General features: G+C 38.6%; 1 protein-coding gene across 4 annotated transcripts in view; it reads right to left on the bottom strand.

The window, feature by feature from the left end:
- parp4 (poly (ADP-ribose) polymerase family, member 4) overlaps nt 1-26,568 on the bottom strand; it is a 34,762-nt gene extending 8,194 nt beyond the window's left edge. For 2 of the 4 annotated variants that reach the window (XM_088083545.1, XM_088083548.1), the window contains exons 1-35: nt 26,421-26,568; nt 24,653-24,780; nt 24,260-24,485; nt 22,735-22,867; nt 22,287-22,365; nt 22,098-22,202; nt 21,747-21,905; nt 20,908-21,045; nt 20,600-20,770; nt 18,723-18,874; nt 18,168-18,299; nt 17,247-17,345; nt 16,777-16,960; nt 16,327-16,507; nt 15,037-15,185; nt 14,714-14,845; nt 13,949-14,035; nt 13,482-13,646; nt 12,146-12,183; nt 11,750-11,831; nt 11,284-11,421; nt 11,012-11,201; nt 10,481-10,551; nt 9,813-10,000; nt 9,621-9,720; nt 9,215-9,385; nt 8,422-8,502; nt 7,191-7,271; nt 6,263-6,358; nt 6,027-6,158; nt 4,885-4,926; nt 4,725-4,778; nt 4,534-4,611; nt 3,035-3,094; nt 789-2,080 (exon numbers count right to left, since the gene is read on the bottom strand). In XM_088083545.1, coding sequence (XP_087939671.1) covers nt 789-2,080; nt 3,035-3,094; nt 4,534-4,611; nt 4,725-4,778; nt 4,885-4,926; nt 6,027-6,158; nt 6,263-6,358; nt 7,191-7,271; nt 8,422-8,502; nt 9,215-9,385; nt 9,621-9,720; nt 9,813-10,000; nt 10,481-10,551; nt 11,012-11,201; nt 11,284-11,421; nt 11,750-11,831; nt 12,146-12,183; nt 13,482-13,646; nt 13,949-14,035; nt 14,714-14,845; nt 15,037-15,185; nt 16,327-16,507; nt 16,777-16,960; nt 17,247-17,345; nt 18,168-18,299; nt 18,723-18,874; nt 20,600-20,770; nt 20,908-21,045; nt 21,747-21,905; nt 22,098-22,202; nt 22,287-22,365; nt 22,735-22,867; nt 24,260-24,485; nt 24,653-24,778 — 5,312 coding nt within the window. In that variant the 5' untranslated portion in view covers nt 24,779-24,780; nt 26,421-26,568. The remainder of the gene's footprint in view (nt 1-788; nt 2,081-3,034; nt 3,095-4,533; nt 4,612-4,724; nt 4,779-4,884; nt 4,927-6,026; nt 6,159-6,262; nt 6,359-7,190; nt 7,272-8,421; nt 8,503-9,214; nt 9,386-9,620; nt 9,721-9,812; nt 10,001-10,480; nt 10,552-11,011; nt 11,202-11,283; nt 11,422-11,749; nt 11,832-12,145; nt 12,184-13,481; nt 13,647-13,948; nt 14,036-14,713; nt 14,846-15,036; nt 15,186-16,326; nt 16,508-16,776; nt 16,961-17,246; nt 17,346-18,167; nt 18,300-18,722; nt 18,875-20,599; nt 20,771-20,907; nt 21,046-21,746; nt 21,906-22,097; nt 22,203-22,286; nt 22,366-22,734; nt 22,868-24,259; nt 24,486-24,652; nt 24,781-26,420) is intronic. The other 2 variants (XM_088083546.1, XM_088083547.1) reach the window with 2 other exon arrangements.
- Nucleotides 26,569-27,043: the final 475 nt, after the last annotated feature.

The raw sequence follows: 27,043 nt of genomic DNA, 5'->3' as shown, positions 1-27,043 counted from the left end.
TTCATAATTACCTGGCTTTGCCAGGTAATTATGAGTAATTTTTAGGTCTATATTAATTGCTAATAATTAAATAATTGATAAATGATAATAAATATTCCCACAAGCTGTGCAATGTTTCAAAAAAAGGCACAGGAAGTCAATTGAACCCAACAACTTGGGAGTTTGGATAATTTCAGATGCACAACAAAAGTTAAAACACTAACTTAGAACGATGAACACAGATTATTGGATTAAATAACTGTTTGATTCTAACACTGCACACGTGCCGACCAAGGCTTTGAATAATCGCTGTTGATAATCCCGAAGCTCCGGAGGTCAGAAAATGGAATACAGAACAGCCCTAGCAATTTCCCATTACAAATCTGAGTTTGTTTTCCATGCTCTTTGGCTTTCAGTGGAGGGGCTGCTAACGGTGACTGAAAACTCAGATGGTCCAATCTGGAGCCAGTGTTTGGCTTGTCCGTTCGAGGCTGTAGAAATAGGGTGGTGCTCTCTATATTGATTTAAACAGTTCATTCTAAGGTAACAAAAACATAATAATTTTCATTTTCAGGTGTTTATACACAAAAGAAAACATAGTTATTACATTAAATCACATTTCATTTCTGCTGATATATTCCCCTAAATCCTACACACCAGGCCTTTAACATACTTGTTTAGTCTGTTTTCATTTTGTCAACCAAAGCATTGCCACTATTTAGATCATTTTGGCAACAACTGTTTTCTGAGAATCATTATCAGGATTTTCTTAGTTATAGCATATCTAAAAGAAATGTTTGGGTACTCACAGGAGGTACTTTGGAGTTGGAGATGGAGAATGTGAGAGGCTCCTGCCAACAGTCAACTCAGTCAGTGATTCTGCTTCAGCCTCTTCAACCGTCCTCCTCTTCCTGTCACCCATTTTACAAAATGATCTTCGACTCAAAATTAAACTTGAACTTGGGCGTGCATAATCTTCTCTCAGCATTGAGAGTGAGTGAAGACCCTCAGTTTTATCAGGTGACAATGGACCGTCAACTATTATTGGAGCGCTTTGTTGAAGGCCTTGGATGAGAGGCATCGAGCCACCGATACCAAAACCTGACTGATGTTGAGCTGCATCACGTGTGAAGCTTGCTCCTCTTTCGTAAATACCCTGATCAGGGCTTTGGGCTTGAGGGAGACTGCTATCAAAACTGAAACCTGACATTTCTTTATCTTGTTCTGGCATTGAGAGTGCATGAAGACCCTCAGTTTTATCAGGTGACAATGGACTGCCAATCATTATTCGAGCGCTTTGTTGAAGGCCTTGGATGAGAGGCATCGAGCCACCGAAACCAAAACCTGACTGATGTTGAGCTGCATCACGTGTGAAGCTTGCTCCTCTTTTGTAAATACCCTGATCATAGGTTTGGGCTTGAGAGAGACTGCTACCAAAACGGAGACCTGACATTTTTTTAGCTGCATACGTTGTTTTCTTCATCATAGGAGGGAAGATACTAGAACGAGCTCCAAGTCGGGGCACTGAGCCTTGAGGTTCTAAGAGAGACATTGTTGTTGTTGGAGAATCTTCAAAATCATGCTCAGTCTGCATTTCTGCAGAGAGAACAAAGGGGCTCCAGGCGTTTTGCAAACTCACTTCTGCCTCCAGTGTCTGACCTACTATACTGTGCTCATCATAGGGGACAAAGCCCAAATGGTTTACATCAGGAAGACCTGGGCCAGGAGGAGGAGGAGGAAGAGGAGGAGGAGGAGGAGGAGGAGGAGGTGGAGGTGGGCTGCAGGTTGGCTGAAAAGCAAAGGCAGAAGAAGATGTTCGAGGGCGTAGATGCTGGGGTTTCCCAAGTGGAAGGCAAGGGAGAGCGGCAGGAGGAGGAGGTGGAGACGGTCCACTCACGCCACATAAAGAGGTGGGTAGAGGGGGAGGTTGAGGGGAAGGAGGGGAATCATGCACGCAAAGATTTTTTGCTGTAAAATAATAGTCATCTGGGGACCATGTGTCCTGGTGCCTGACCACCTTGACTTCAGTCTTGCTGGCAGCCATTTCTCTCCTAAAGGCCCTCCCAAACAGCCGAGCCTGCATCATTTTAGAATTGGGACTCTACAGGAAAAAAAAAAAAAAAAGATGAATAATGAAAACAAAAGAAAGACAGAACCAGCTTATGTGCTTACAAATACAATATATACTGAACTTTTTTTTCAAACACCACTCAATTAGATAAATTTGATCAAGCTAATTCTTGGTAAACAATTTTAGAGATCAATAAATGATCAATAAATGAAATAAATGAATGGCGCCGTATGCGATGTCACACTTTTTGAAACATTTTTAAAATTAATTTACAAAAACAATAGCAACTGTGATTCTTTCCATATGGACCTGTGCGCCCTGACACCATTCGTTTAATGAGCTCCTGGCTGTCCCGAGGAGAGACTGTGCTTTTTCAGCTGTAGCCCCCAAACTGTTGGTTGAGTTGCCTTTACATGTCAAGCTGGTCCCCACACTGCGTGGTATAACATGTCACAGCTTGGGTTAAAATGAAAGGTCTTTCTGTCAGAAAGCTCTGAAGGTAAACTTATCCCAAATGCTGTTTGATGTGTTAGTGGAGTCAGTTCAAAGTAAACTTTACTTCACTGAACTGGTTTCAACTATTTCTGTGTTGTTTTCATCTTTTATGGGAAAAAGCAAAAAAGAAAGAAAAAAGAAAAAAGAAAGGTGGCAGCAGCTTCTTCTGAGATTGCATAAATGGGCACATGATATTGTCTCATGTCAATCGCAGGTCACTGCATTCAATCAAAATTGCACCGTGGTAGACTTTGTCGACAAATACAGTACGGTCGTCCAAGACATGGGTATACACCCCTAGTATGATGCGTCACAAGGATATGTGATGCTAATTCAGGATTTGTTTACCTATTAAGTGTTATCTATTTGTTTATTTTCTACACTGTCCATCCATAACAAATAGCAGCTTTATCTACATGCAGTAAATAAATCATCATTGCAAAAAAATGTGCAAATTAGCAGCTGCAGTTTGGGTGTGTGGGGACTGACCGTGAGTGAATACTTTGGAGACAATGAGCGGCTTGATCCTGCCTCCACTTCTTCATCCTCCTACAACAGAGAGACAAATGCAGCACATACAAGGGGTAATTAGTTAATCACAACATGTCAATTTGCTCTTTCTGCCCTCCTATGATTACACTATAGATGAATCCGGCAACCAATTTGTGCGTTTCACCATCTAGCGGCGGTGCCATTACTGTGGTGGAAATTGACTGCTGCCTGCTGACAGTGACAGACGTAGATACAATATTAAATAATAATGTCATAAACGTTATAATGAAAGCCGTTGGACTGACGACATGAAGCAGCTGCCCCCAAATACTGATGACAGTACTTGAAATGGATGAGAATCTTAATGTTATTCCATACATCCCTACATCCATGGATCCAACATTAGCACATTACATTATTGTTTGTGATGCTGGCCGAATAATGTTTATTTTGTGGTCATTTGTTTGCCCTAGTCAAGGCAACCAACGTTATATTTCATAATAGTGCCACAGTTGGTTGACTGAGTTAAATTTTCCATTGCGACTACCGCAGCCTCTACACGAAAGTCTTAGACCCCGGTACGTTGTGTTAACTTATCTGACATAACTTGTCGCACACACAGTATATAAGGTGGACAACACGCCCCATTTACCCCCGCTACGCTTAACAGTGGTTAAAATATTTCATCTTGCGAAGATGATGTCAGTGAGAGCTGGAGTCTGTGCAACAGAAATATCTGCTGTGGGGGAGTCCACGCCTAAACACCCATCCGATCAATCACGAGCAACTCCATTGAATGCGATTGCATGGATTGGCTTTCACAGCTGTCAATCATCCCCTTTTTGTATAATTGAATAACTCATTAAAACAAACACTTGAACAGACACCAGGGTGATGAGAACTACCTTCAGTGACAGAAACCATCTTTGGGAAAAACTCATTTGGAGTGTACTTCGAGTTTTTAGTTTGGCCTATGTCCCATTCACTAACATGGAAGGGCGGGCTTTATGACATATCAACAATATTGAAAAGTTTCACTTTGGGGGAGCTGTCATGTCGTCCGTCTTGATATACAGTCTATGGTTTCACCAGGTTAGGCTAGGAAGTTGCATGCTAGTCACTGTGAGATGAATAGAGATTGACTGTTAACAAAAACCTATCGAGCTGTTGTTATTGGGAACAAAGTCCTTTCTGTTAATATTCTTGATCCACTTCTCGCTAACATCTTGGTCCGCTGCACACCAAGGGAATCTATGTAGACTGTATGGTCTCAGACTGGGGGCGCTCCATCAAGTAAAGGCATGTGTGTTTCATGTTCACATAAAGGTAAAAGTAGAAAATTGTACACTTCTCTGTACAGCTTGCATTAAGACACGTGCCAGGGGGAGGGAGATGCCACCACAGTAATGACATCTTGTTTTCTTACGGTATTTTCCCGTATTTCTATGTACACAGTGTGACATTACCATCATACTAGGACGATAATCTAAACATACCTCCATGGCATCTGAGGATGAGCATGAAGTATAAGATTGGTCCCCTTCTTTGAATGAAGCCTGAATAACTCCCTCCTCCTACAACAGAGAGACTAATGAAGCTTATAAAAGTGACAATTAGTAAATCACAACAAATAAATGTGCTCTTTACTTCCCCCATGATTACATAATCATACCCAGTGTGACATTACCTGAGAAAAACCAAGATCATAACCTACATCTTCATCTGCTTCATCTGAGCTATCCTATAACAGAGAGACACATACAGCTCATTAAAATGACAATTAGCAAATCACAGTCAGCTTGCTCATTCCTTCCCAGATGATTACATAACACCCAGTGTGACATTACCTCAGACAAACCAAGAGGTTGAAGACAACAGTCATGCTCAGTCTATAACAGAGAGACACATGCAGCTCATAAAAGTGACAATTAGTAATTCACAACATGTAAACTTGCTCCTTCGCTCCCCCATCATTACACAATGTGAAGTAATCTTCATACTAGAAATACAAACAAATTCTATATGCTCTTTTTCACATTCGTCCACATCTTATAACAGAAAAACAAATGCAGAATATAAAGGTGACAATAAGTAGATCACAATAAGGCTGGGTGATATGGCTTTAAAATAACATCACAATATGTTTAGGTTATATCACGATACATGATATATATCTATATTTTAAATCTCCTCCTAACTACTGAAATACAGAATTATTAAATGAACTACAACTACGAATAAAGTAGCTTCCGCCATAAAATGAAGTTACATAAACTACTGTTATAATAAAGTTTAATAAAATACTGTTATAATGCTAAATAAAGTAAAGTATGAAGTTGAATAAAGTACTGTTGTAGTTAAGTTAAATAAAGTATTATTAAATAAATCAAAGCAGAACCTATGGTGCTTTTATTTTAAATGATCTGGTTTGTCTCATGCCGGAGATGTTGATGTTTTTCTGGTGGACTGGAAGCAACAGTTGAATGTAAGCTTTAGCAAAAAGTCAAAGTGTAACCATCCATTGCCAGCGGGAAACAAACCAACAGACTACTGCCGCTACCACTTATCAGGTTAGACTGTTATTGCAGTGCCATTAAACGTGATGATTGATTCTCTGAGAGCTGGAAACAAACTATCTGCTCTCCAGTTCATATATCAATAGTATTTGCAAGTCATAGTGGGGCTCCATGGTAGCAAAATGTGAATAAATAGTCACAATCTGGAGCTCTGCAAAAGCCCTGTTTTTTGTGTGTGTGCCTGTGAAAGCAAGAAAGCTGTAGGAGAGAGAGGGAAAAATGAAACGCTGAAAAAAACAAAAAACACTGGACAATCCATACTTGCTGTTCGCGATCAAGTCATTTTACAACTTGCGCATGGAACAAGCCACAATACATTGAGTGTATTTAATTTATTGTGCACACCTAAATCAAAACAGATAAAATTGCTCTCTCCCTCCGACATGACGACACTATACACAGTGTGACTTTACCAAATTAAGAAGAACTTCTTTTGGTATATGGTCCTCAGGAGAAATCCAGCTGATGTAGGGCAGGAAGTCCACATCTTCCTCTGCAAGCAGTTTGGGGATGTCCGTGAAGCCTTCTTCTGTTTGTTTAGAATCCTAAAATGAGGCAGGTGAGATTGGTTTGGAGCTAAAAAACCTTAAAACTATGGGTGAATGACTCTGGGAAATGACTACAAATAATGGGATTATTTGGAACAAACCCTTTCCTCGATGGCCACGAAGCTGGTGAACTGAGACAGAACGGAGTACTCTTTGCTTAACTCGATGATGAAACGCTTCAGCTCCGCTTTCTTCCCCTGGAAAAGCAAAAAAAATCCATGTCAACATGTTCAGACAGGCCATCAAAACTTAAGTGGGTTGCTTTAGGTCTCCCTTAATGGGTATCATTGACGAAACATGAACAAAACAAAACTGCGTGTGAACTGTTTACAGAAGAAAATTTACACGTATTTCTGCATTCATCAATATGTTAGTAGCTCCTTTCTATTCGTAGCTAACAAAATCTACACCTCTCTCTGACTGATCGTAGTGCTTCTGTAAACAAGACATGCGCATAAATATTGCCTGTCATTATCAAAAATTATAATTTTAATTCGTATTGTGCTCTGTTATGTTTGCAATTCGCAGATACCTTTGAAACACGAATGTTTAACATAATAAAAATAGGGCTATATTACATTTTATATATTAGCCTATGAAAAAAAAGAATTTTTAATGAATCAAAAGCGAAGGGGTGGAGCATTTCCTTGCACCACTTTTCTTCTCTACTTTCTATTAGTCAATCATCTCGCACATGACAGGTATATATTGTTTGGTAAACGCTGGCTATTCAAGGCCGAGGATGTATGCTAACTGCTGACTGCTTTGAGTGCCCTGTCAAATTATGAATTATTGGCATTCAAGAACATTAAAACTTGACTACGATCAAATCTGAGAGCCCCACGGCGTTCATGAATCTGCTGCAGGTCTTTACGATCAAGGTGTGTTATGTGTAAATCTATCACAGATTATGAATGACACCTGATAACTCTCACACAATGATGCACGCATGCAGGCATGCACAAACACACATGCACGCACGCACGCACACACGCACGTACACACGCACGCACGCACGTACACACGCACCTCGTGTTCAGCTTCATTGGTATCCAGGCTTCCGTCTTCGTAATCTCTGATGAGAGCCCTCGCTGTGAGCTTGTGAAGAAACTGCACACAAACACATCATAATCACCACGTCATCATCCTCATCTCCAACAACCTGCACCAGCATCTGCTGGGTAAACTGGTTGTGTAAAAGTGTTTTTCAAGGCCTTTTTATTTTTAAATTTTTGAGTAAACAGTGTTTAAGATTTAGGGGATTTAGTGGTGTCAAGTGGAAAGGATAGCAGATTGCAACCAGGTGAAGCTTCTCCTGGTTTGAATTCCTTCAATAATCACGAGATTTTTTATTGGGAGCCAAATTATCCGCAGACGTCTTCCTCTCCAAAAATAAATGGATTAAACCAGCGAAAACACTCAAGGAAGCAGTTTCACAGTGAAAAAAAACCCAGTTTTTTCAACGCTGCTTGTCGTGGAGGGGCTGCTGACTTTGGTGGCCTACGTGAAAACACAAATGGCTCCAACTAGAGTCAGTGTTTGGTTCATCCGTTTAGGGCAACTGAATCTACTGATCAGTAGAAACATGTTGGTGCAACATGATGACCTCCATGGGCGAGGATTTGAGGTGACAAAAGCACAATGATTCTCATTTTCAGGTTGACGTAAGTTTTTGTGTGCTGGATATAAAAGGTTTTAACAATCATTATAACCTCTGAAACCTGAAAAAATTGGTTTGACTCTTACTTCAAAAACAACCAATTAAAGGTGATTAGGAAATGAAAAAGCAAAATTATATACATGAAACTATATTTATATTTCTCTTGATTATATATATATATATATATATATATATATATATATATATATATATATATATATATATATATATATATATATATATATATATATATATATATATACATATATATATACATATATTATTGTTACAAAAAAGAAAGGAAAACGTATCTATCTATTAGCATCTTCTTAAGCTAATTGCCTTGGTTTTTTTTTGTTTATCTTGTATTTTTCTCGTTTTTTGATTTATTTTCTGGTCATTTTATTTTATTGTCGTACTAATTCCTTGCAAATTTAGTTATATAAAAAATCACCTGCCATACAATTGTCTTTAATGTTTAAATTAGCTTAGTAATGGTTTTTGTTCTAGGCTGTAAACATGATTATTACTGCTGTAAGGTTTTGCATTTTAACATGGGGGACCTACAGTGGGGACCATTGAGTGTGAGTGTGCTCTTACTGTGCCCTTGGTCTTCTGAAGCTCGGTGGTTGACACCATGGTTTTGAGCTCCTGACCACTCAGGTTTCCAAGGAGGGTGGCCTGTGTAAAGTAACAATCGTTTTATTTATTTATCAAGAAAAAAATGCTAAATATTTTCTTCTATTTTCTTTAATCTTAAAGAAGATGTGAAGTTGTGGCTGTGCTTTAAAAGAAATATGGTGTTGCAATAGTATAACAAAGAATGTGTTTACTTTGCAGAAGTGAAAAAGACCAGAGGAAAGGGGAGTTCAGGTGTGAAGTTGTGCAGCAGAACTATTAGACGTAAACAGTTGAAGTGTGAAATGCTTTGCAGTCTTATTAGGAATTCGGTGTGGAGCCAGATAAGCATGGGGCAGATGCAAGAGTGGAGAAGAGGAAAAGTGAGACAACCAATGAGGAAGGACAGCGCCCTGCGTGCACAATGACTCGTGTAACGCTTAAAAGTACTAGGTCACGGAAAGACAGGTAGTCAGACTTCATGATCTGACACGCTTTTGTTGCAGGTCAGGGAAAGGAAGAGTTGACCGAGAGCCCAAAATACTTAAACTGGATATCTTCTCCTATTGCTTCATTAAAGAACACGCAGGACAGCGCTTGCACATAGAAAAATTTGAGAGTAGGATGAGTTGCTAGTCGACAAGGACTGGAACTCAGCTTCATTGTGACTCAGATTAATACTTAAACACAATTGCAAATATATGCAAAATATCTGCAAGCAACACAAGAAAAAGTTTTAGCTCATCTGTGATTCAGTTTGCAATAATGTGTGTACCTGAGTGCAGTGAGGCACAAAGCCATAAACCAGGGTGTGACAGTCATTAAACAGAGCATGGAGCTGCTTCGGGGCTTGCACAGGAGGGGGCGCTGTTGGGTTGAACTGCTGCCACTTCACTGACACTGAACTGCAGCAAGGAGACCCCATGCGCTGCACCTGACATGCCACCTGCAGCCAAAACAGGCAAGACGAAAGGAAAACGGATGATTCAACAGTTTTTTTTTTAGTTCTATGTGAAAGTCTGTCACATTTAACAACATTAGAAATGTGTTAGCACTTTCTTTGCACTTTTTAATCAATTAATTCTATCGGTGATCTTTAAAACAAAATACTGATACAGATAATCGTCAAAAAGACAAATATCGACCCCAATAATCTGTCAACCCCCAGTAATCAGTCTCACCTTCTCTGCCCAGTTGTGTTTGGTTTTAGTGTCGAAGAATTCATAGGCTCCGCCCCCAGCCTGGGCGAGGGCTCTGAGCATGTGACGATTGGCTGTAGAGCTGGAATGACAAAGAAACTTAAAACTTAACCTGTCTGTATAAATAAAAAGCCAATATTTTCAAATCCCCTCTGTCCTATGACAAGGTCAGACCTGAGGCCGCAGGTGAAGAATCGGCTGTGCTGAGCGTTGTCTCTGACCAGCTGCAGGGTGAGCTCTGGGTTCTGGATGTGGCCGTCCGACAGCAGCAGCAGGTTCCGGACGCCGCGGGAGGGAGGCAGCAGGCTGAGAGCTCGCAGGGGCCGCCACAGCTCAGTGCTGCCCCCTGATGGAGGGCAGAACTGATAGGAGGCAGAGGAGCATAACCGTAGAAACAGAATCAATGGCGAGGACATTGAGCTGTTTGCTGTATTCATTTTACGAGTTTAAGAGAAAATGGTTGTCATTGTTTTTTTTTCTAAAATTTTCGAAAAATTCCTAGAGGTGTTAACCTAATCTTTTGGGCTTGACTGTATTTATATTTTTAAATATTTTATTATTTTTAAATATTAAAGGCAATGCATCTGCAAATTCGTTGACCAGTATAGCAGGCATCACTGTTCATTTCATCCTAACTGCAAAACCTCACCTCAGTCAGCTTACTGCTACAACAACCGCAATGGTGACAGTGCGCATAAAAATGGCTGCTGCTCTGATCATGCTGTTATACTGATTTGAACAGGAATGTCCCTTCTGCTCTTATTTCATTTCTATAAGCATACCACTAACAACTGCTTCCAGGTTAACCTACGACATGAAGGAATATGCAAGTCAAAACTCACCAAGATGAATTTCTTGGTGTTCTGATGAACTTCACAGAGTGGTTGCGCTGTCAGGAAAGCTTCATTGAAATCTGAAAGACAAAAGCATGGTAAAAGTCAGGAGAAAAACTTTTGACCACTGTAGTATTTTGCAAAATATTCAGAGAAGTTGAGATGATGATCTATGAGAAAAAGATTCCATAGGCTAATACGGTGAATTGCCCCTTCTGGTTTGGGAAAGAGCAAAGGAGATCAAGTATCTCTGGGTCATGTTCATGTGTGCAGGTAAAATGGAGTGTGAGATGGACAGGTGGTTTGGCGATGTGACAGCAGTGACGCGGGCACTACGCCAGACCGTCGTGGTGACAAGGGAGCCATGCCCAAAGACAGAGCTTTTGATTTACGGGTCCATTTTTGTTCCAACCCTCACCTATGGCCTTGAGCTTTGGGTACTGACTGAAAGAATGAGATCTAGGTAATGTTTAAATGAGTTTCCCCTAGATTTTTAGATCAATCACTATATACACAAAAATGTAAAAAGATCAAACTGACCTGTGCCAAAGCAAATGACATTAACTCGGAGCTCGAAGTCGAGGGCTTTGACAAACTGTATGGCGATTTTCTTTGCCATGGAGAAAGACTCTCCCTTCATGGACTCAGACATGTCCAGCAACAGGATAACTTCATCGGTTTTGTAACTTGTTTTAACTTCAAAGTCTGGATAGAAAACCAACATGCTGGCCTAAAGGAGAGAATGTGAGATGATTAAAAACAAAAGTAAAACAGAGTGAGAGAAAGAAAGACATGCAGACATGCAGACAGACCTGACTGTCCTTATCAGGGTGTTTCTCCACCCACATCCTGGGCAGGTGGACATCAGACAGAGTGATAGACAGCTGGAAGCCTTCTTCACCCAACAGCTGTCCTGGCAGCATGCTCACCACCGCCTTACAGTCTGTTTTCTATGGAAATGTGATGAGTTCATCGAATGGACATTTGTGCTGAACTTTAAAAAATTCTCTCAAGCTGTTTGTGAGATAATTGCGTTTATGAGAATGACAGAAACAAGGTCACAGTGACCTTGACCTTTTATTTATGACCACAAAAATTTCTTTAGCTTATCATTGCGTCTAAGTGGATGTTTATGCCAAAATGTCAAGAAATTTCATTATACATTTGTAAAATTGAGACGTAACTACTGCGCAACAATGAGATATAACTTACAACCACGGAACAATATAAGCATATTCGAAATATATGATTTAGAAGATGTGAAAACACCAAAATTACCTTAAACCTGACTTTGTGAGTGATGCACTGCAGGTTGGTGATCTCATAGGGCATCTCAACAGACACGTCCAGAGTGAACTCTCTGAGGGAAACAAACATGATGAACTCTAGTTACACACATTTCTATTCGCAAAAAATAAAATCATATGGACGGACACTTCTCCAGACTTTAGAAGGACAACACAATTTATATTCGAATGTTTTACTGTATGAACAAAAAAATGGATAACGAAGGTGCTGTTGTTAAATGATTTGCGGATCAGCAGGTCAACACATCCACAGTGCACTCGTGGATTAGACGTGGAGTCAGAATTCAGGGAATATGGATCTCATGAATAAAACATTTCATTAACCATAAATAGCATTAAAGTAGTGAAAACACATAATATAGCTCACCTTGACTCATCAGTCAGACACTGCTTCTTCACAGTGACCTGTAAAGCGATGGAAAACACACAAAAACACAGAGGAACATTAAAGTCGTTTTACTTTCAATGCTGAACCTGTCACATCAAGACAGAGACACAAGCCAACTGCAGCAAAATAAATAAACAAAAACAACTACCATCCTGTGATCAATGATTCATGCAAAAGGAAGACAGCTTGATAAAGGCAAATGTTGCAGAAAATCTTGATGAACTGTTGTTGGATAAAGTAAACTTGTTAAACAATAACATAAATGTAAAGAATATCTGAATAAACTTGAAGGCCCACAAGCCTCTTTTTTGTCACTGTATGACAGATACGAGGCAAGAGCGGAAGAGTCGTGCTACTCTTTTTGTAATATTGCAATAGAATAAAGTTCTAATTTATGCTTTGAAAAACAATCATCACCATATTTTCTTCATCAGCAAACCAAAAATTAAAATTGAAGATCAAACACTGCAGGCAAACACCACTTCATTTGATATGTTATACACTGAATTGCTGTCTAACTAAACACATGTTAAACATCCGCCTGAAGAAAAATAAAAAGAAGAAATGAATAAAAATGAAAGTGACTACGTTCACCTGCACAAAATATGACGTTTTTGCCTCTATTCTGAAAAAGGCTCCCATTAATGTGCCCTCACATGTATCATGTCAAAATATAGTAAAGTAGAACAGCAGGAGACACTTGTTCCATTTTGCTTCTCTGCAACAAAATATGACATTTTTGGTGACGACCTTGTTATTATGTTATTATGTTTGAAATTCCTTCAAAAGGTCATTGTTGCAATGTTAGCTCATAATGTTCAAAATTAAGTGTGCTTCCTGTTCTGACCAGAAAAGCAAGACTTTTTTAGGCACACATTTCAAATCAAGCCTTACAATTTAAGGCTATTTGGTTTGCGTTAAACGCATCCATAATAACACACAGAGCCGAGAGTAAACAGGCAAGAGGCTGTGTGACACAAACTGCCTTAAAAATCCAAGCTAAAATTCATATTCCAAACGTGTGTACATGGCCAAATAATGCTCATAAAACCAGAATAATACCGGCATATCCCACGTCTTAAAGTTATTCATTCAGAATAAGACGTAATTCTGAATACCAAAACAACACATGATCCATATAAAATTTGGAATATTGTCATATTCTGAATAACAGTGAAATATTAGTGTGCTTATAAATATAGTAATTGAACCAAAAATGCATGTATATGTTGCACAACAGGTGCCCTTTGCTCTCTGACAGGCCCTTTTAGCCCTGTTCTGTTTTTGTAAAGCTTCCCATCCAGTTTCTTCTTACTTGGGTTGTCTGGTTGAGAGCTGCACTCCTCTGCCACGGAGCCACACTCCCAGGCAGGGAGAAGAGAATACTCCCGGCCCTGACGATCAGCTCGGACACAAAGGTGATTTTGATGAGGGCAGTCGCACCAGGCGGCAGATTTCCGACACTGATGGTGAACACGTTCTGCAGGGAGCACAAAAAGATGACATCACAGCGTGTGTAAAAATCGAGTTTCAAGGGGAGAAGAGCTATTTTGAACATGCCTGGACATAACTTTCCTGTTATTTTTCCCCATAGACAATGTCCATCGTGTATGTCACTAATGGTTTCAAAAACTTAACAGTTTCTGAGAAAATTAAATGGAAAGTGCATGAAATTACAAAAAAAGAAAATTACATGCACCAAGTAAAAATACACAGATAAGAACTGTTCTATACTTATTGATCCGTCTTATACAAGACAATCAGAGAGGAGGATGGACATACCGGGGCGTCCTGGTCCATGAGGTAGGCTCCATGGCCTTTCTCAATAGCCTGCTTGTACTCCTTGTGAGCCGTTTCTTTCTCCTTCACCTGAGATCCAAACAGAAAAAAAACCCCAAGGTTAAATTGTTTTTTCGCATGGCATACGTATATATGTTGTAAAATATGTATTTAACAAAATTCATATTATATTGCATGTCTATATTATATACACATTATCTATATTTACCGTGTATGTATAAATAAACATGCATGTATCCATATGCATATCTTCTATGTTTATACTGTATTAGATTCCTGTGCAACATTTTACCACTTGCTGAGCGATGATATTTATATGATTAAATATATGTCATTATTTACATGTCCCACTCAATGTAAAGTGTCTTTGAAGACGGTGAAAAGTGCTGTATAAGTCTGATGTATTATTATTTCATATTTTTCTTTTTTTTTCCAGTAAGTATGCTATATACCATGGATGTCATTCATAAAATGTGAGCAGAGCAAATTAGTCTGTGAACTGTTTACAGAAAGATGTTATGTTAGTAGTTTTGATCTTTCCGTAGATAGTAAGAAAATCTACACATGCCCCTACTCCTAATGCTTGTGTACATATGGATAAGGAATGGCAGAGACAGTTTTTTGGCTGTGGCCAAAATCAACTCTCAGCACTGGAATCCGATATAACGTAAGAAATACAATAAGTGAAGGTAAAAAAATAAACCCAAAAAGCAGAACTCTGTGATAATAATAGTTCAGTTAGGTTACCTGTCCCACCACATGTTTCCCATTAATGAAAGCTTCAAATCCACACACTGCTGCAGACTCATCCAGTGGAAAGACATACTTCGCCTCAATCGGCACAGAGCTCAGATTGATGTATTCCTGGAAAATTATGACCTAAAAACAGGACAGAAGAGGACAGGTCTAAGGGACATACTGTCGGAGCTTAATTTGAGATATGAGCAAATTAACTTAGTCTGCTGCATTTAAGCAGACTGAATCAAATCAACCATTAGATCATTGAGCTGTAATCCATCTTAAACACACAAACAAAACAGAAAAAACTGAGCGAGCCATTTTATTTTCACCTGGGAGAGCAGATCCATCAGTTTGCATCTCACGTCGACGGCCTGCAGAGAGATCCGCTGACCAGAGCTGTCCAGCAGTCCAGCCGTCATATTTGTCAGCGGGTTTTCAAAGTTGTCAACCCCGCCACTCTCCAACATCATCTCCCCATCTACACACACACAAAATTATTCTTTGCTTTCATTGCAATCACAACCAAACACAGAACACAGGACATGACTTAAAAGAAATATTCAGGTGATGCCCTGTGATCAAAGTATTTCAAGTTCTTTTAAAAATATGTAGAGCCAAGTACGCTGTTTCATGACACGAATGTGAAAATGAAACCTGTGTCCGTAATACTGAAGTAATATTCACTAATAAAACACACCATAATTCAAACAGATCACAAGTCTCTATTATAGGACTTCAAGTTTGCAAAACGTACAGCAGTTTCATAAATGCAGAGTTTTTTGGGGAATGCTATCAGTTCAGTTACTGTTGCATCGAAATGAGTTGGATTTAACTGACTTGCTATGATGGGATTTGATACACAAAACATAACCTTTGTTGATGAAAGTTGACTCCAAAATGGAAATCTGGGACTGCTCTGTTATCTGTACACAAAATCAGTGCAGACACGTTTTGTTTGCAATTAATCGCAAAGTTATAGTCTTAAAGAAATACTACACCTGCATAATGACCTTCTGAATACTTTTCAGAATATTCATCATGAATTGAAGTAAACGGAGTCTGCCTTTAACAACATCAAAACTAAATAAACACATCCATCTACAAACTCCCAAACAACTCATGCAGTTTTATCAGAGTTGTTCATCCAGTCATATGCTCAATACTTCACAAATACGTTCCTCCTTCGATGAAACCTTATGATTTAAAACACTTCAGTACAAACAGACTGCACGGCCAAGTAGCACTTGAATATCACTCAAGTCGAGCTCAAACACACAAGCATTCTCAGATACACTCAGGGTGTGCAACTCATAGACAAAAGAGCTTTAAATACTGAGATATGTTTTTGAAGTACTGAGCATACAAATGGATAAATGAGACTTTGGGTTGTACTGCATAAAAAGTGCTATTATTATATAGTTTTGCATTTTTTTTTTTAAACCTGGTCCTGAATGACATCAGTTCAACTTTGCTCCTCTTAATGTCAAAACACTCCATAATTCATCTGAGTGGAAGTTTTTTAATCATGTTTCAGTCCCTCAACTGAAAAGGAAACATGACAATCACTTTAAACGATATGGTTTGTTAAAATGTTACTTAAATCATCAGAAGAACTTTACCATTTTTTCCCACTGCCTGAAATATATCTTGTGATTTTGTCCATGGTGAGATCGGCTGACACGGCTCAGGTGAGATGTCGACGGCAGGACTGAACTCCTTCAGTTCATCTCCTTCCATGGTGAACTGAACCACGTACTTCAGTTTAACCTGATCGGGACTGTACACCACATACTCGTCGTCCTGGAACACAAGTATAACGATAAACAGTATGTTAGAGTGCACGCAGCGACAGACATAGATACGTGTTAAAGCTTTATTTCACAATTTACACACAAGATTGTTTTCAGTTAATTAAGCTACGATAACAAAGAGGAATTCAGCTTAAAAACTCTGCTTTGAACTGGGATTGGTGTTCTTATTTAATCAGTTTTAATGGTCATGGTAAACAGCTGATCTGTGTCTGATATTTAGGAATGAAAATCAGATTAGATGCTGCAAAACATGCTTACCTCAAAATCAGAGACAGCACTACGACTGGCGCGCACCCCGTGCACGCTGTGGTATCCCTCAGGAGCCTGCGTCAGAGTGGGGTCTTTCTTGCGGACGTCCTTGCACGATCCCAATGCCACATCACAAACCAGCAGCAGCCGATAGCCGTCGGTCTCACTGGGATTGGAATATTTGAAACTGGTTCTGTGGATGGAGAGCACGAAGAACATAAGATGTGCGCAACAGAGATAACTGTGTTGTTGCCATCTAGGTTCCCAAAAGATGAAAATATGTAAATGAGAACCGCAGCCTCACTAGAGCAATACATTTTTCTTAAAATACATTTTGACAGTCATGCCATTGAAATTGTTTTGGGTCAACTTTGTTTTTACGTTTTAAGGCAACAAATGATAGAAGACAGTGCTAAAAGCTAAAAGTGATTGACAATATTTATGGAATAAACCTAATCAACATCAGGTTTTTCACTAACCTTGCAGCATCACTAAAGTAGATTCCACTCCCCAGATTACCGATGTCTGTTCTCTCTATCCCATGATGCTCCACTCCAACACGGGGCAGCAGCAGACCACTAAAGAGAGAGTAAAAACATTGAGTTACAAAACAAAGACGCATTTCCTAATTGGGAAAAATAAGAGACGAGGCGCTCACTCACAAATAAACACCCCCATATCGAGTAGTGAGTATTAGTAAATAATTAGGGTTGACCAATATCGGTTTTTCAGGGCTGATACTAATACTGATTATTAGTAGTTAATGAGACCGATAACTGATATTTGGAACAGATATGCATTTACAATAAAAATAAAAATCTTTTTGTCAATATGTAGAATTTAGAATATAACAAACTCCAACAAAAAAAACTTTGGTTAAATGCTTTTAGCAAATGTTTAATCAAAACTGAAACTGTCATCATATACAGCAAGTTTAACCCTTTGAAACTTTCCTTTCTGTAATCTAATTTTAAATATGCAATTATTATTATCATAAATACAGTTTTCTTGATATTTGTTCTTGGAATTTTCTTATTTTCTAATGATTTCTCTTTTATTTTAAAAATTAACTTTTTTTGCACTTTTTCGGGACATTTCATTCCAAGTTGATAACTGCCTTTATTTCCGTGTTTTTGAGAGAAACCAACCAACTTGCTCACGTTTCAAAGATTTAAATGCTTGTGAAAGCCATCGAGATACAGCACAAATAAACTTATGTCGGGGTTATTTATCTTCTGTGCAAAAACACAAGTTATTCAACAATAACAATTTCACTTTGACACATAAGCAGAATCTCTGCATGCTTAATTAGTTAAAACGGGAATATATCTTATAAATGATGACATTTTCTTTTAAAAAATTGTTGCGTTGAGTGTATTTGTGTTTGTGTGTGATCTCACCGAGACAGGATTCCCACAAAGTTGCTGGGGCTGGAGGCATGGAGGAGGGGCTTGACGTTTCCGATCTCACGCTTGAATTTCTGAAGCTCCACCCCTCTGCTGACACGCAGAACTTGTCTAATCTTCATCGCCCTGCAAAGCACAGATGGAAAGATGGACATTTGAAAGTCATTTACCTCCATAACTGTTTATTCATTTATATACTTTTCTATATTGCAGTTGATGTGAACGGTACTGTATGGCCCTGTTACTTTATACAGCCTTTGGCAAACAATATATTATGTGTATTTTTTATGTCTGGAAAAAAAGGTAAGTCTGATAAAGATTAAACTGCATTCTATACCTCTTATCTCTCTCATTTAACACAGATAGTAAATAAATGAAATGAATGGCCACGTTTTGGGAGAACTAGTAGAATGAGACTCAACATAAAATTGTGTGATGACCCTCGAATTTTCTAAAAGATTTGCAACAACAGGGACACAGATACAGGTGTTTGGATCTGCTTTCCTCCAGCATGTGTGACAAAAAAGCATTTCTGAGGTGGTACGCTACCTGCCCCGCAGCAGAGAGTGCACAATCTGATACTCGGAGGCGCCGGGAGGAATGGTCTCGATGCTGCACCTCAGAGCGCGGTACTTCCCCACACTCGAAGGTACTGGGCTCCTCAGAGTCATCTCACTCACGTTCAGAACATCTCTGATTAACTTGACAAAAAGAAATAATTTTGTTCATGTTAGCACAGGGGTGACTTGGCACTATAGATGCTAAGCTAATGCGATGAGTTTCAGAGTGCTCAAACAACACATGGTTTGCATTTACTGAAGTCTATTGATATTTTGTGGTTAAACAGTAAAAATGTGGTTTTGCGCTACACACACTAGAATTCGGGATGTCCCGATCACGTTTTTTTTTGCCCCCGATCCATATCAATTAATATTGAGTATCTGCTGACACCAAGTCCAGATCCGGATTTCCTAGATAATACAGCTGCAGAGTGCACACAAAGTTTCTTTAAAGTTATCTAAAATTACCTGCACCCAAGCTATTCCTTGATGGTATTAATTTATTAGCCTATTAGTATTATTATTATTATTATTATTATTATTATTACTTATTTATCTATTTATTTAACAAAATATAAAATGGCAAACCCTCCCTTTAATCTTGTCGGCCTCGTCCCTGCCTCCAGGGAATGTCTCTGTCTCTTTAAGAGTCCAGTGTTTGTTGCTCTGACAGCGTCTCAGTAACCTGAATTATCTGCACTTGTTTAGTTGTTATTTTTGTTGTCTGCACATTTTTTGGAGCAGATTGCCCTTTAGAAATAAACAAGCCATGTTGGCTTTTTGCTTGCAGAGCTTTTGTTTTTTCTTCACAGTGGTCAGTGTGGCTGTAGAGAGCTGCACACCGGTCTCCTCTGCTCTCCTGTGAGAGGAACCTTACGTCTGAACTGAAATGAGCTCAAATGAAATGAGTACTCTAAGTGGGCTTTATGAGATACTTATGTATGGTCAATGTATCAGACAAAGAAGCTGGCGGCTGGCGTGGACCCAGTTTGTAGAAACGTATTTTAACCACTCTAAAGTAGGCCAACCAAAAAAAAAATGAATATCAGTCTTAGTGGATTCTATTTTTAGAGTATTTTCTCCAATTTATCTCGTCGTCATGCAGCTTTTTCCTTTGGCACCACGTTTCTCATCTGCCGCCGGCTGTTACACAATCTGACTGAAACTAAACTTGAAATTCAAAACACTGAATACAGTGTCCTCTTAGACCGACAATGTATTTTTTAGGTAGGCAATTTTTAAAGAGGCTAAAACATGTTTTGATGGCAACTGTTCTATACAGCATGGTAATGCTGAGCTGTGGGGTGCACGCCCCGTCTGTTTCTGCAAACGTGCTGACTACCAGCTTATGTATGTAATACACTCATACATCTCATACAACCCCACTTCAAAAATCCCAAACTATCCCTTTAATTTCAGCAGAGAGGAGAGACAGACAGCTTAGCTGAGCAGAGGTGACGAAGGCTGTGCTCCGCATTGCTATGCATCAAAGTAAAAACATCTGTGTGACAACTGACATAAAACAAATCTGATGCTCTGTAAGCTAAATATTACCAGTCCTAATCAGTATAAAAAATGCCTTTATCAATCCAGATCTGATGGTTAAGAACATCTTTGGACATCAGGTCATATTATGTGCTTAAAACTAAGGTTTTAATTATCCCTAATGCCTTATTTTGTCTCTTCTCCAGACCTGAAACCTGTTTAGAGTCAGTATGTAGCATGGATTAAGGACATATGCAGCATGTGTACAAATCAAATACTTTTCATTTAATAAATGTTTGGTTCTTTAGGGCGGTACATGTGTATCTGTCTTAGCATATGTGCTTTATTCACATGTTTGTTAAAGCGTGCATGTTCTGTTACCTGACAGAGGTCCAGTTTCTGAGAGATGAGCTTGGCAGTGAGAGGAAAGTCATAAGGCATTACATGTGGCAGCAGGGTGTAAACCTCATCTAAAAGAGAAGCCGCCTCAGTAGTATCCGACTCCTTCAGCTTCCTCTGAGCCTGAAGCAACAAGCCCTCCGCCCTGCTCACCTACACACACATACAAGGAGCAGAGGCATAATTTTAATGAGATTAGTGATTAGACTGTCTTTCCTGGAAGGGGAAACAAGCAGCAGGCTGATGGGCAGACTGAGCTTTTGCAGAACGAGCCATGGAGAAAACCTTACATCATTGAGGCTGAGCTTATTGATCGGGACTGTGAGGATGTTGCCGAGGCAGCCCAAAGCCTCGGTCCACAGCATCTCCACAAATTCGCCCACTTCTTGTGATAAGCTTCCTGTGTTCAGCTTCTCCTCCAGCAGCAGCTGCAAGACAGACAAGAAACGGACAAATTAACCGATCAGCTCATGAGATTCAGCAACTCAAATGTCCAACAGCAGTGACTTCTAACGTTTCAGGCATGAAAATAACACAAAGACTACCTCAAACATTAAATGAGAGCATAACACACTTTAAACCTTATACAAAGAATAGAATTTTTGATGCATTTTATTGCAAAGGCCACCTCCCTCTCATTTTAATTCTAAGGTGAAAGAAACACAAACATTCCCATATATCATAATAATGGTTATGATAATTGGCTTCTAAAGTTCCCACTCTGCTATGTGATGACTATTAGGTTATAAGCACAAGTCACAAGCAGTGTTGGGAAGGTTACTTTGGAAATGTTATAGGTTACAGATTACTTGTATAATTATTAAACCTGAATTTACTATATACAATATACATTATTTAATGGGACATTTAGTGAATTGATATTTTACATTTTTTTTCAGCATGAATTAAAAAATTAAGAAAAGAAAACCCTAAAAGGCTTCAAGTTGGCTAGACTTCTTACTGTAACCACGTGCGGGTTTCTATCTAAGAAAATAGAGCTACTCGAACATGTCATGCGATGATAAAATCACCAATAAACTGCATTTTTAGTAACTGTATGGTAGTGCCTTCTTCATAACTGCCTGCAGCTTAGAAAATGTTTAGGTAATGTACAGTGAGTGTGTCAGACCTGCTGGAGGGGGTCGGAGCCCAGCTGAAAGGTCTGTGGAGGGGTGTTGTCCCTCAGCTGCAGACCAGAAGCCTGCAAACTCTCTCTGATGATCTGGTACGCCTCCACAGCTTCCTCTGAGGTAAAAAGAAACAACAGCATACTCCTCCTCGCCGCCTTCTGTTGGTACAAACACAGAAAGTCTCCTCACATGAAATGTATTCTTCTTAAGTCTGACTTCCATCCAAAGCTGATATTTTCTTTGTTTTCAATATCAAGCTGTCAAAAGTTATTATATTGCCAAATTTCTAACAAGTATATTAAGTCATATGTGAGCTGACTACAAGCAGTGGCACACAAAAGAACTCATACCTTGGATAAAATATCGTCCTTCCAGTAATTGACCACACGGTACTGCCATCCTTCCTCTCCTCTGTGACACTGCAGCTCCAGCACGCACCAAGTGTTGCTGTTTACCTTCAGAGAAAGATTTAATATTAGTAACAGTGATTCTAGCAGCACTGCAGCCACAGAACAGCTAAAAATACACTGAAGCTTTACCTTTTCAAAGATTGTATACTTGGCCACTTGAAAATTATCCGGATAGGTTGGAATATCAGAATCAGTCTCTGTGTAAACTCTGTGAAATAACAATTGACAACAAAAAATGCAAAGAGTTTAAACATGTTATTTGAAATGAAATGCAAGAAACGTTGACTTATACAATCCTGTGTTTTATCCAGCTCTTCCTAACACGGGTATCTGAGTAGTGGTTATTCTATCAGAGGTGCAACTGCATCATCCAATGGACAACAGAGATTTAAAAGAAGAAAAAATTACCAAATTTCCTGAAAATAACTCTCGGTTGGTGGCATCGTCAGGTGACAAAGCATGTCCTGCCTGAGAGCATGTGAAAGCTATCTATCTCTCTGTATGTCTCTGTCATCTCTTATTCCCCAGTGTTAATATCACACACTACTGTGCATGTCCAGGCGGACGATGTTCACACCTGATCTTGTCCAGGATGTTTCCGCTCGTCTTTGGACTCTCTGCTTTCTGAATCACACTGACAGACTTCGTGGGCTTGGCTGGGGCTTTTGATGGCTTTTCAACAGCCGCTTTGCTCGTTGGCACTTCTGTCACTAAAATGCACAAGACAAAAACACAAAAACACACACGGACACTCCTCATGTTACAAGTTCTGCAATACAATGTATTAGAACTGGTATGCATTTAAACCTGAGTACACATCAGCTATGTAAGCAGAGGGAAGACGTGGATTCTTACAAATACACTTCAGAAAGCGCTCATTACACAACACTGCTGCAGGTTTGAATTAGCTCTAGAGGAATTCTGTGTGGGTAACAAAGAACAGTAATGGACACACCTGATGAACAAACACACCCTTGATCCAACCTTAAAGGCCGCTATGTCGTTAAACCTGCTGACTGAGTCTGCACTGTGTTTTCATATTAGACTGTCCATTCATCAGTTTGGAAACCAAAGTAGAACAAAGTCACGAGTCACAGTGAAGGATCAGGGTGGAGTCTTCACTCTGATTGAGTTATGCCGAGTTATCATTTAACATTCCCAAATTAATGACTGTACAGTGTGCAAAACCACACTGCAGCCTCTGCACATTTTAATACAAAAAAAATCTAATTTAAAAGTTTGATGCATAAATAAATAATGTGCATTTACAAAGGGGTGATCCTTCCATTTATTGCAGCAGTTAATATTCATTTTTGTCCAATGTGGATAAAAAAAACTGCAGTATATCTCATTTCAAAGTGAGAATGCATGATATCTGCATTTCTATTCAAAGATCCTCCCCATGCTAATTTCAAAGTATGAGCTTAGATATTACTCATATTTTTAACATGTTCTTTTCAAAAGGGGATGAAAGCAGATCTATACTTTCTCCCTAATTTAGAAATCCTAAAAGACAAAAAGACAAGTCCACTCTCTGCTGGAGGTTTTGGATTTATTTGCTTGTTTTGTGTCTGTCTTCCTGTCAAAATGTGTTTTCTGGGGTTGACAGGAATTGGCTTTTGTATAAAGTGTTTCAGGAATAGTAATTTTTTTTTCTTTTGAAGGCCGACCCAGAAGTCAGGATCATCCTGGTTCCCTTGACAAAAAGCGAATAGGATTTTTCTTTTGAGCTTTTTGATTACTTCCCAAAAAAAAGCTCTTTTGCAAATAAAAGTTTATGATACTCGCATGTTTTGTTACGCAACATAATCTTCACAAATGAACATTTTTGAAGTGTAATTGCAATCCCCAAAAGTAAGAAGTTAATGTTGAATTTAAAAGATTTTAAGACTTTTTTGTAGACCCTGCGGGCAGCCTGCTTCATGTAAACCTCTGACAAAAGCGGCCTGAAAGAGTTACACCCACATAAAATAAAAAAGTCAACATAAGAACAAAATGCAGTTTTAAATGTACATTCTGTATTTGTTGCATATTATATCAACTAAGTATTTATCAATATCTATGTGTTTTTTGAAGGCAACTACTGCCTACGAGGATAATACCTTGATATGTGAGTGGACTTTGCCACGGTGAGGAGGGAGGAAGAGGAGGTGAAAGATCAGAGGGAGACGAAGTATCCAACTTATATCCATCTACAGGCAGAAGAACTCCCCTCTCGATACAGCTGAACACATAATCCACCCCAACCACAGGTGTTTGGTATTTTTGGATGCTGCGCAGCCTGTTGGAGCTCAGGTTGGACACATCGCTGGCCACTATCAGAGAGCACTGTGGGAAATGTAGGCAGAGAGCAAGGTGTGATTTTGTAATTGTACGAACTTTGTAAATCTGGGATTATGTTCAGTATAATAATGCAGGCACCATGAGCATTAACCCCGTCTGAGGACGATATCTAGTTTTTACTCAAAGACCTGGGAATGATCACATCATCTGACCTCTTTATTGACCACAAAGGCAATGTTGCCTCCATTGTCTGTTATCGCTGATTTCAGCTTCCTCTTTTCCTTAAAGGGCAAAGTTTTCAGCTCCAACAGCACAGAGCAGTTCTTAAACACAGCCATGCCTGTAAAGAGAGGACACACCCACAGAGGTGGAATGTAACTAAGCGCATTTTCACAATTACTGTACTTCATGTACAAAGTCAACGTACTTATACTTTTCTTTAGTATTCCCATTTTATGCTACTTTTTTATGGTTCAAAGGTTTAAATACTTATGAAAGGCATCTGAACGCAGCACATGAAAACTGATGTCTTTCCAGGCTTCAAAGGGTTAAACATCTGTAGCAGTAAAATGCAACATAAACACTAATGCAGCTGTAATATGAATCCAAAAACATCAGAGACTAATGGGGAACATTTTACTGCACCACTTTAACTTTTGATAGGTTACTTAACCCTTTGAAACCTGGATCAGCCTCAGTTTGCTGTCATGAGTATTTAAACCTGTGAAACATGAACAGATTGTGAATAAATGTTTAGCAAACTGCAAAAAAAAAACCCCAAAACAATAAAAGACAAAGAAATCATCTTAAAATTTCCTTAAAAGAGACAAAGGGTGAAAATCAATTGATCATCAAATAACTAAGGAAAATAGGAAAATATCAAATCTATATTTATAATTAGATGTTTAAAATTAGTGTACAGACAGAGATATCTATTTTTATTATGATTATTATTTCCCCAAATATCTTTATTGGTTTTATGCAAATATCATCATAAATATTTCAAAGAAATAATAAATGTTTCCTGTAGTTTTACATCACAAACCCAAACATCCCCATGCATCCCACTCACTTTCCCCACAAACCCTCAGTCTCTGCCCCGAGGAGTCCCACCCTCCTTCAATTAGATGAAGTAATCGTGAACATTAAGAAAGCAGAAAAAAGGATACATAAATAATTAATTTTAATTATATAGAAATATTTTTCCTTCTTTTTTTACTGTTGCAAATTTCAGGTAATTTTCTCATCTTTTCTCACTAGTTTGTGGGTCATGTGTAGTTGCCTTATTTTCATTTTTTGGACAGAAATGAAGCCAGATTTTTAAGGTTTCAGAGAGTTAAGCTGGTAATACCTTTATACCATTTTCATTGCAGGCTCTGAGTCATACACAGTCTATGATCTGAATAAGCCTTCTTTCACCACTGCATACCAAACTATTTCTTATATATTATATATCCAATATTTCCAACTGCTTACTTTGTTTTTTATGTTTTTCTCTCTGAGTGTGAAAAGCAGGGTAATAGTTTTAATGTGCTTTTCATGTCGTGATTTCTATATCGGTTACAATAACTAAAACGACACGCCCACCAGCTCACACACCCATAATAAGCGATTTACTCGGAAATAAACGCGGAAGCAAAAAAATAAAAACAACTAGTAGTACAGCTCGCAGTTGACAACTTCTGAATAAAATATTCAACTTTACAATCACACCTGGATGCACTGAAAGAGCATTAGTTGTCAAATTTGTTTTCGACGTATATTTTTATGAAACGAGTATGAAACAAACCAAAAGAAAGAAACACATAAAGCAATTAATAAAATAAGCAACGTAAATGTGCCTAAAATGTCAAATAAACTGCGAAACAAGCGAAAAACACGCTACGCTCTCTAATATTATGCAAAACAGCAACAATTAGCTAGCTTAGTTTAGACGTGGCGTTATCTAACGTGTCGTTAAATTAATGAATTGAAGTTTACTTTACTGCAAACATCCAGGCGACACTTCTGCGACAGTTGTCACAAAGTAAAGGTTGAAGTTAGTTCGCATGTATCAGGTGAGGAGTCCAGAAATGAAGAGCTGTCACTGCTGCGTTTATAGGGTTAGCATAAAGCTAACAGCACGAGCTTCATCTTTTCCGGTAAGTTTGTGCTTTTCAAAATAAAAGTGGTGACATAAAAGAGATTTAAAAATAAAATAAATAATCAAAGTAGTTAAAAACATTGTCTGAAAATACTCCATATCAGTAAAAAAAAAAAAAAAAACCCAATTCAAAATGTAAATGTTCAGAAGTAGCTTTTATCCTTAAAATATAAAGTATCAAAAGAATTGTGCCTATATTTTCTGTTTGATTTATTTATTTATGTATTTATTTATCATTGTAACAAATACATGTAAGAGCGAAGTTTTAGTTTTTATACTATTGAGTAGATGAGTAGTATATTGCAGCATTATTGTGTCAAATGGTCATTTACTCTGATCGAACAGTATATATATAAGTGTGTGTGTGTGTGTGTGTGTGTGTGTGAATAACTCAGTAAAATAATTTGTGATGTGTTTTTTTTTAAGTTCCATTTTTGTCTTTTTATGTTGAAAACAAAAA

The sequence above is a fragment of the Plectropomus leopardus genome, chromosome 10 (genome assembly GCF_026936395.1).
Source record: "Plectropomus leopardus strain MGB_pleo_1.0 chromosome 10, ASM2693639v1, whole genome shotgun sequence".
In the NCBI taxonomy this organism is placed as follows: Eukaryota; Metazoa; Chordata; class Actinopteri; order Perciformes; family Serranidae; genus Plectropomus; species Plectropomus leopardus.
The sequence above is the reverse complement of the archived record's forward strand: the minus strand, read 5'-3'. Positions and strand labels throughout refer to the sequence as shown.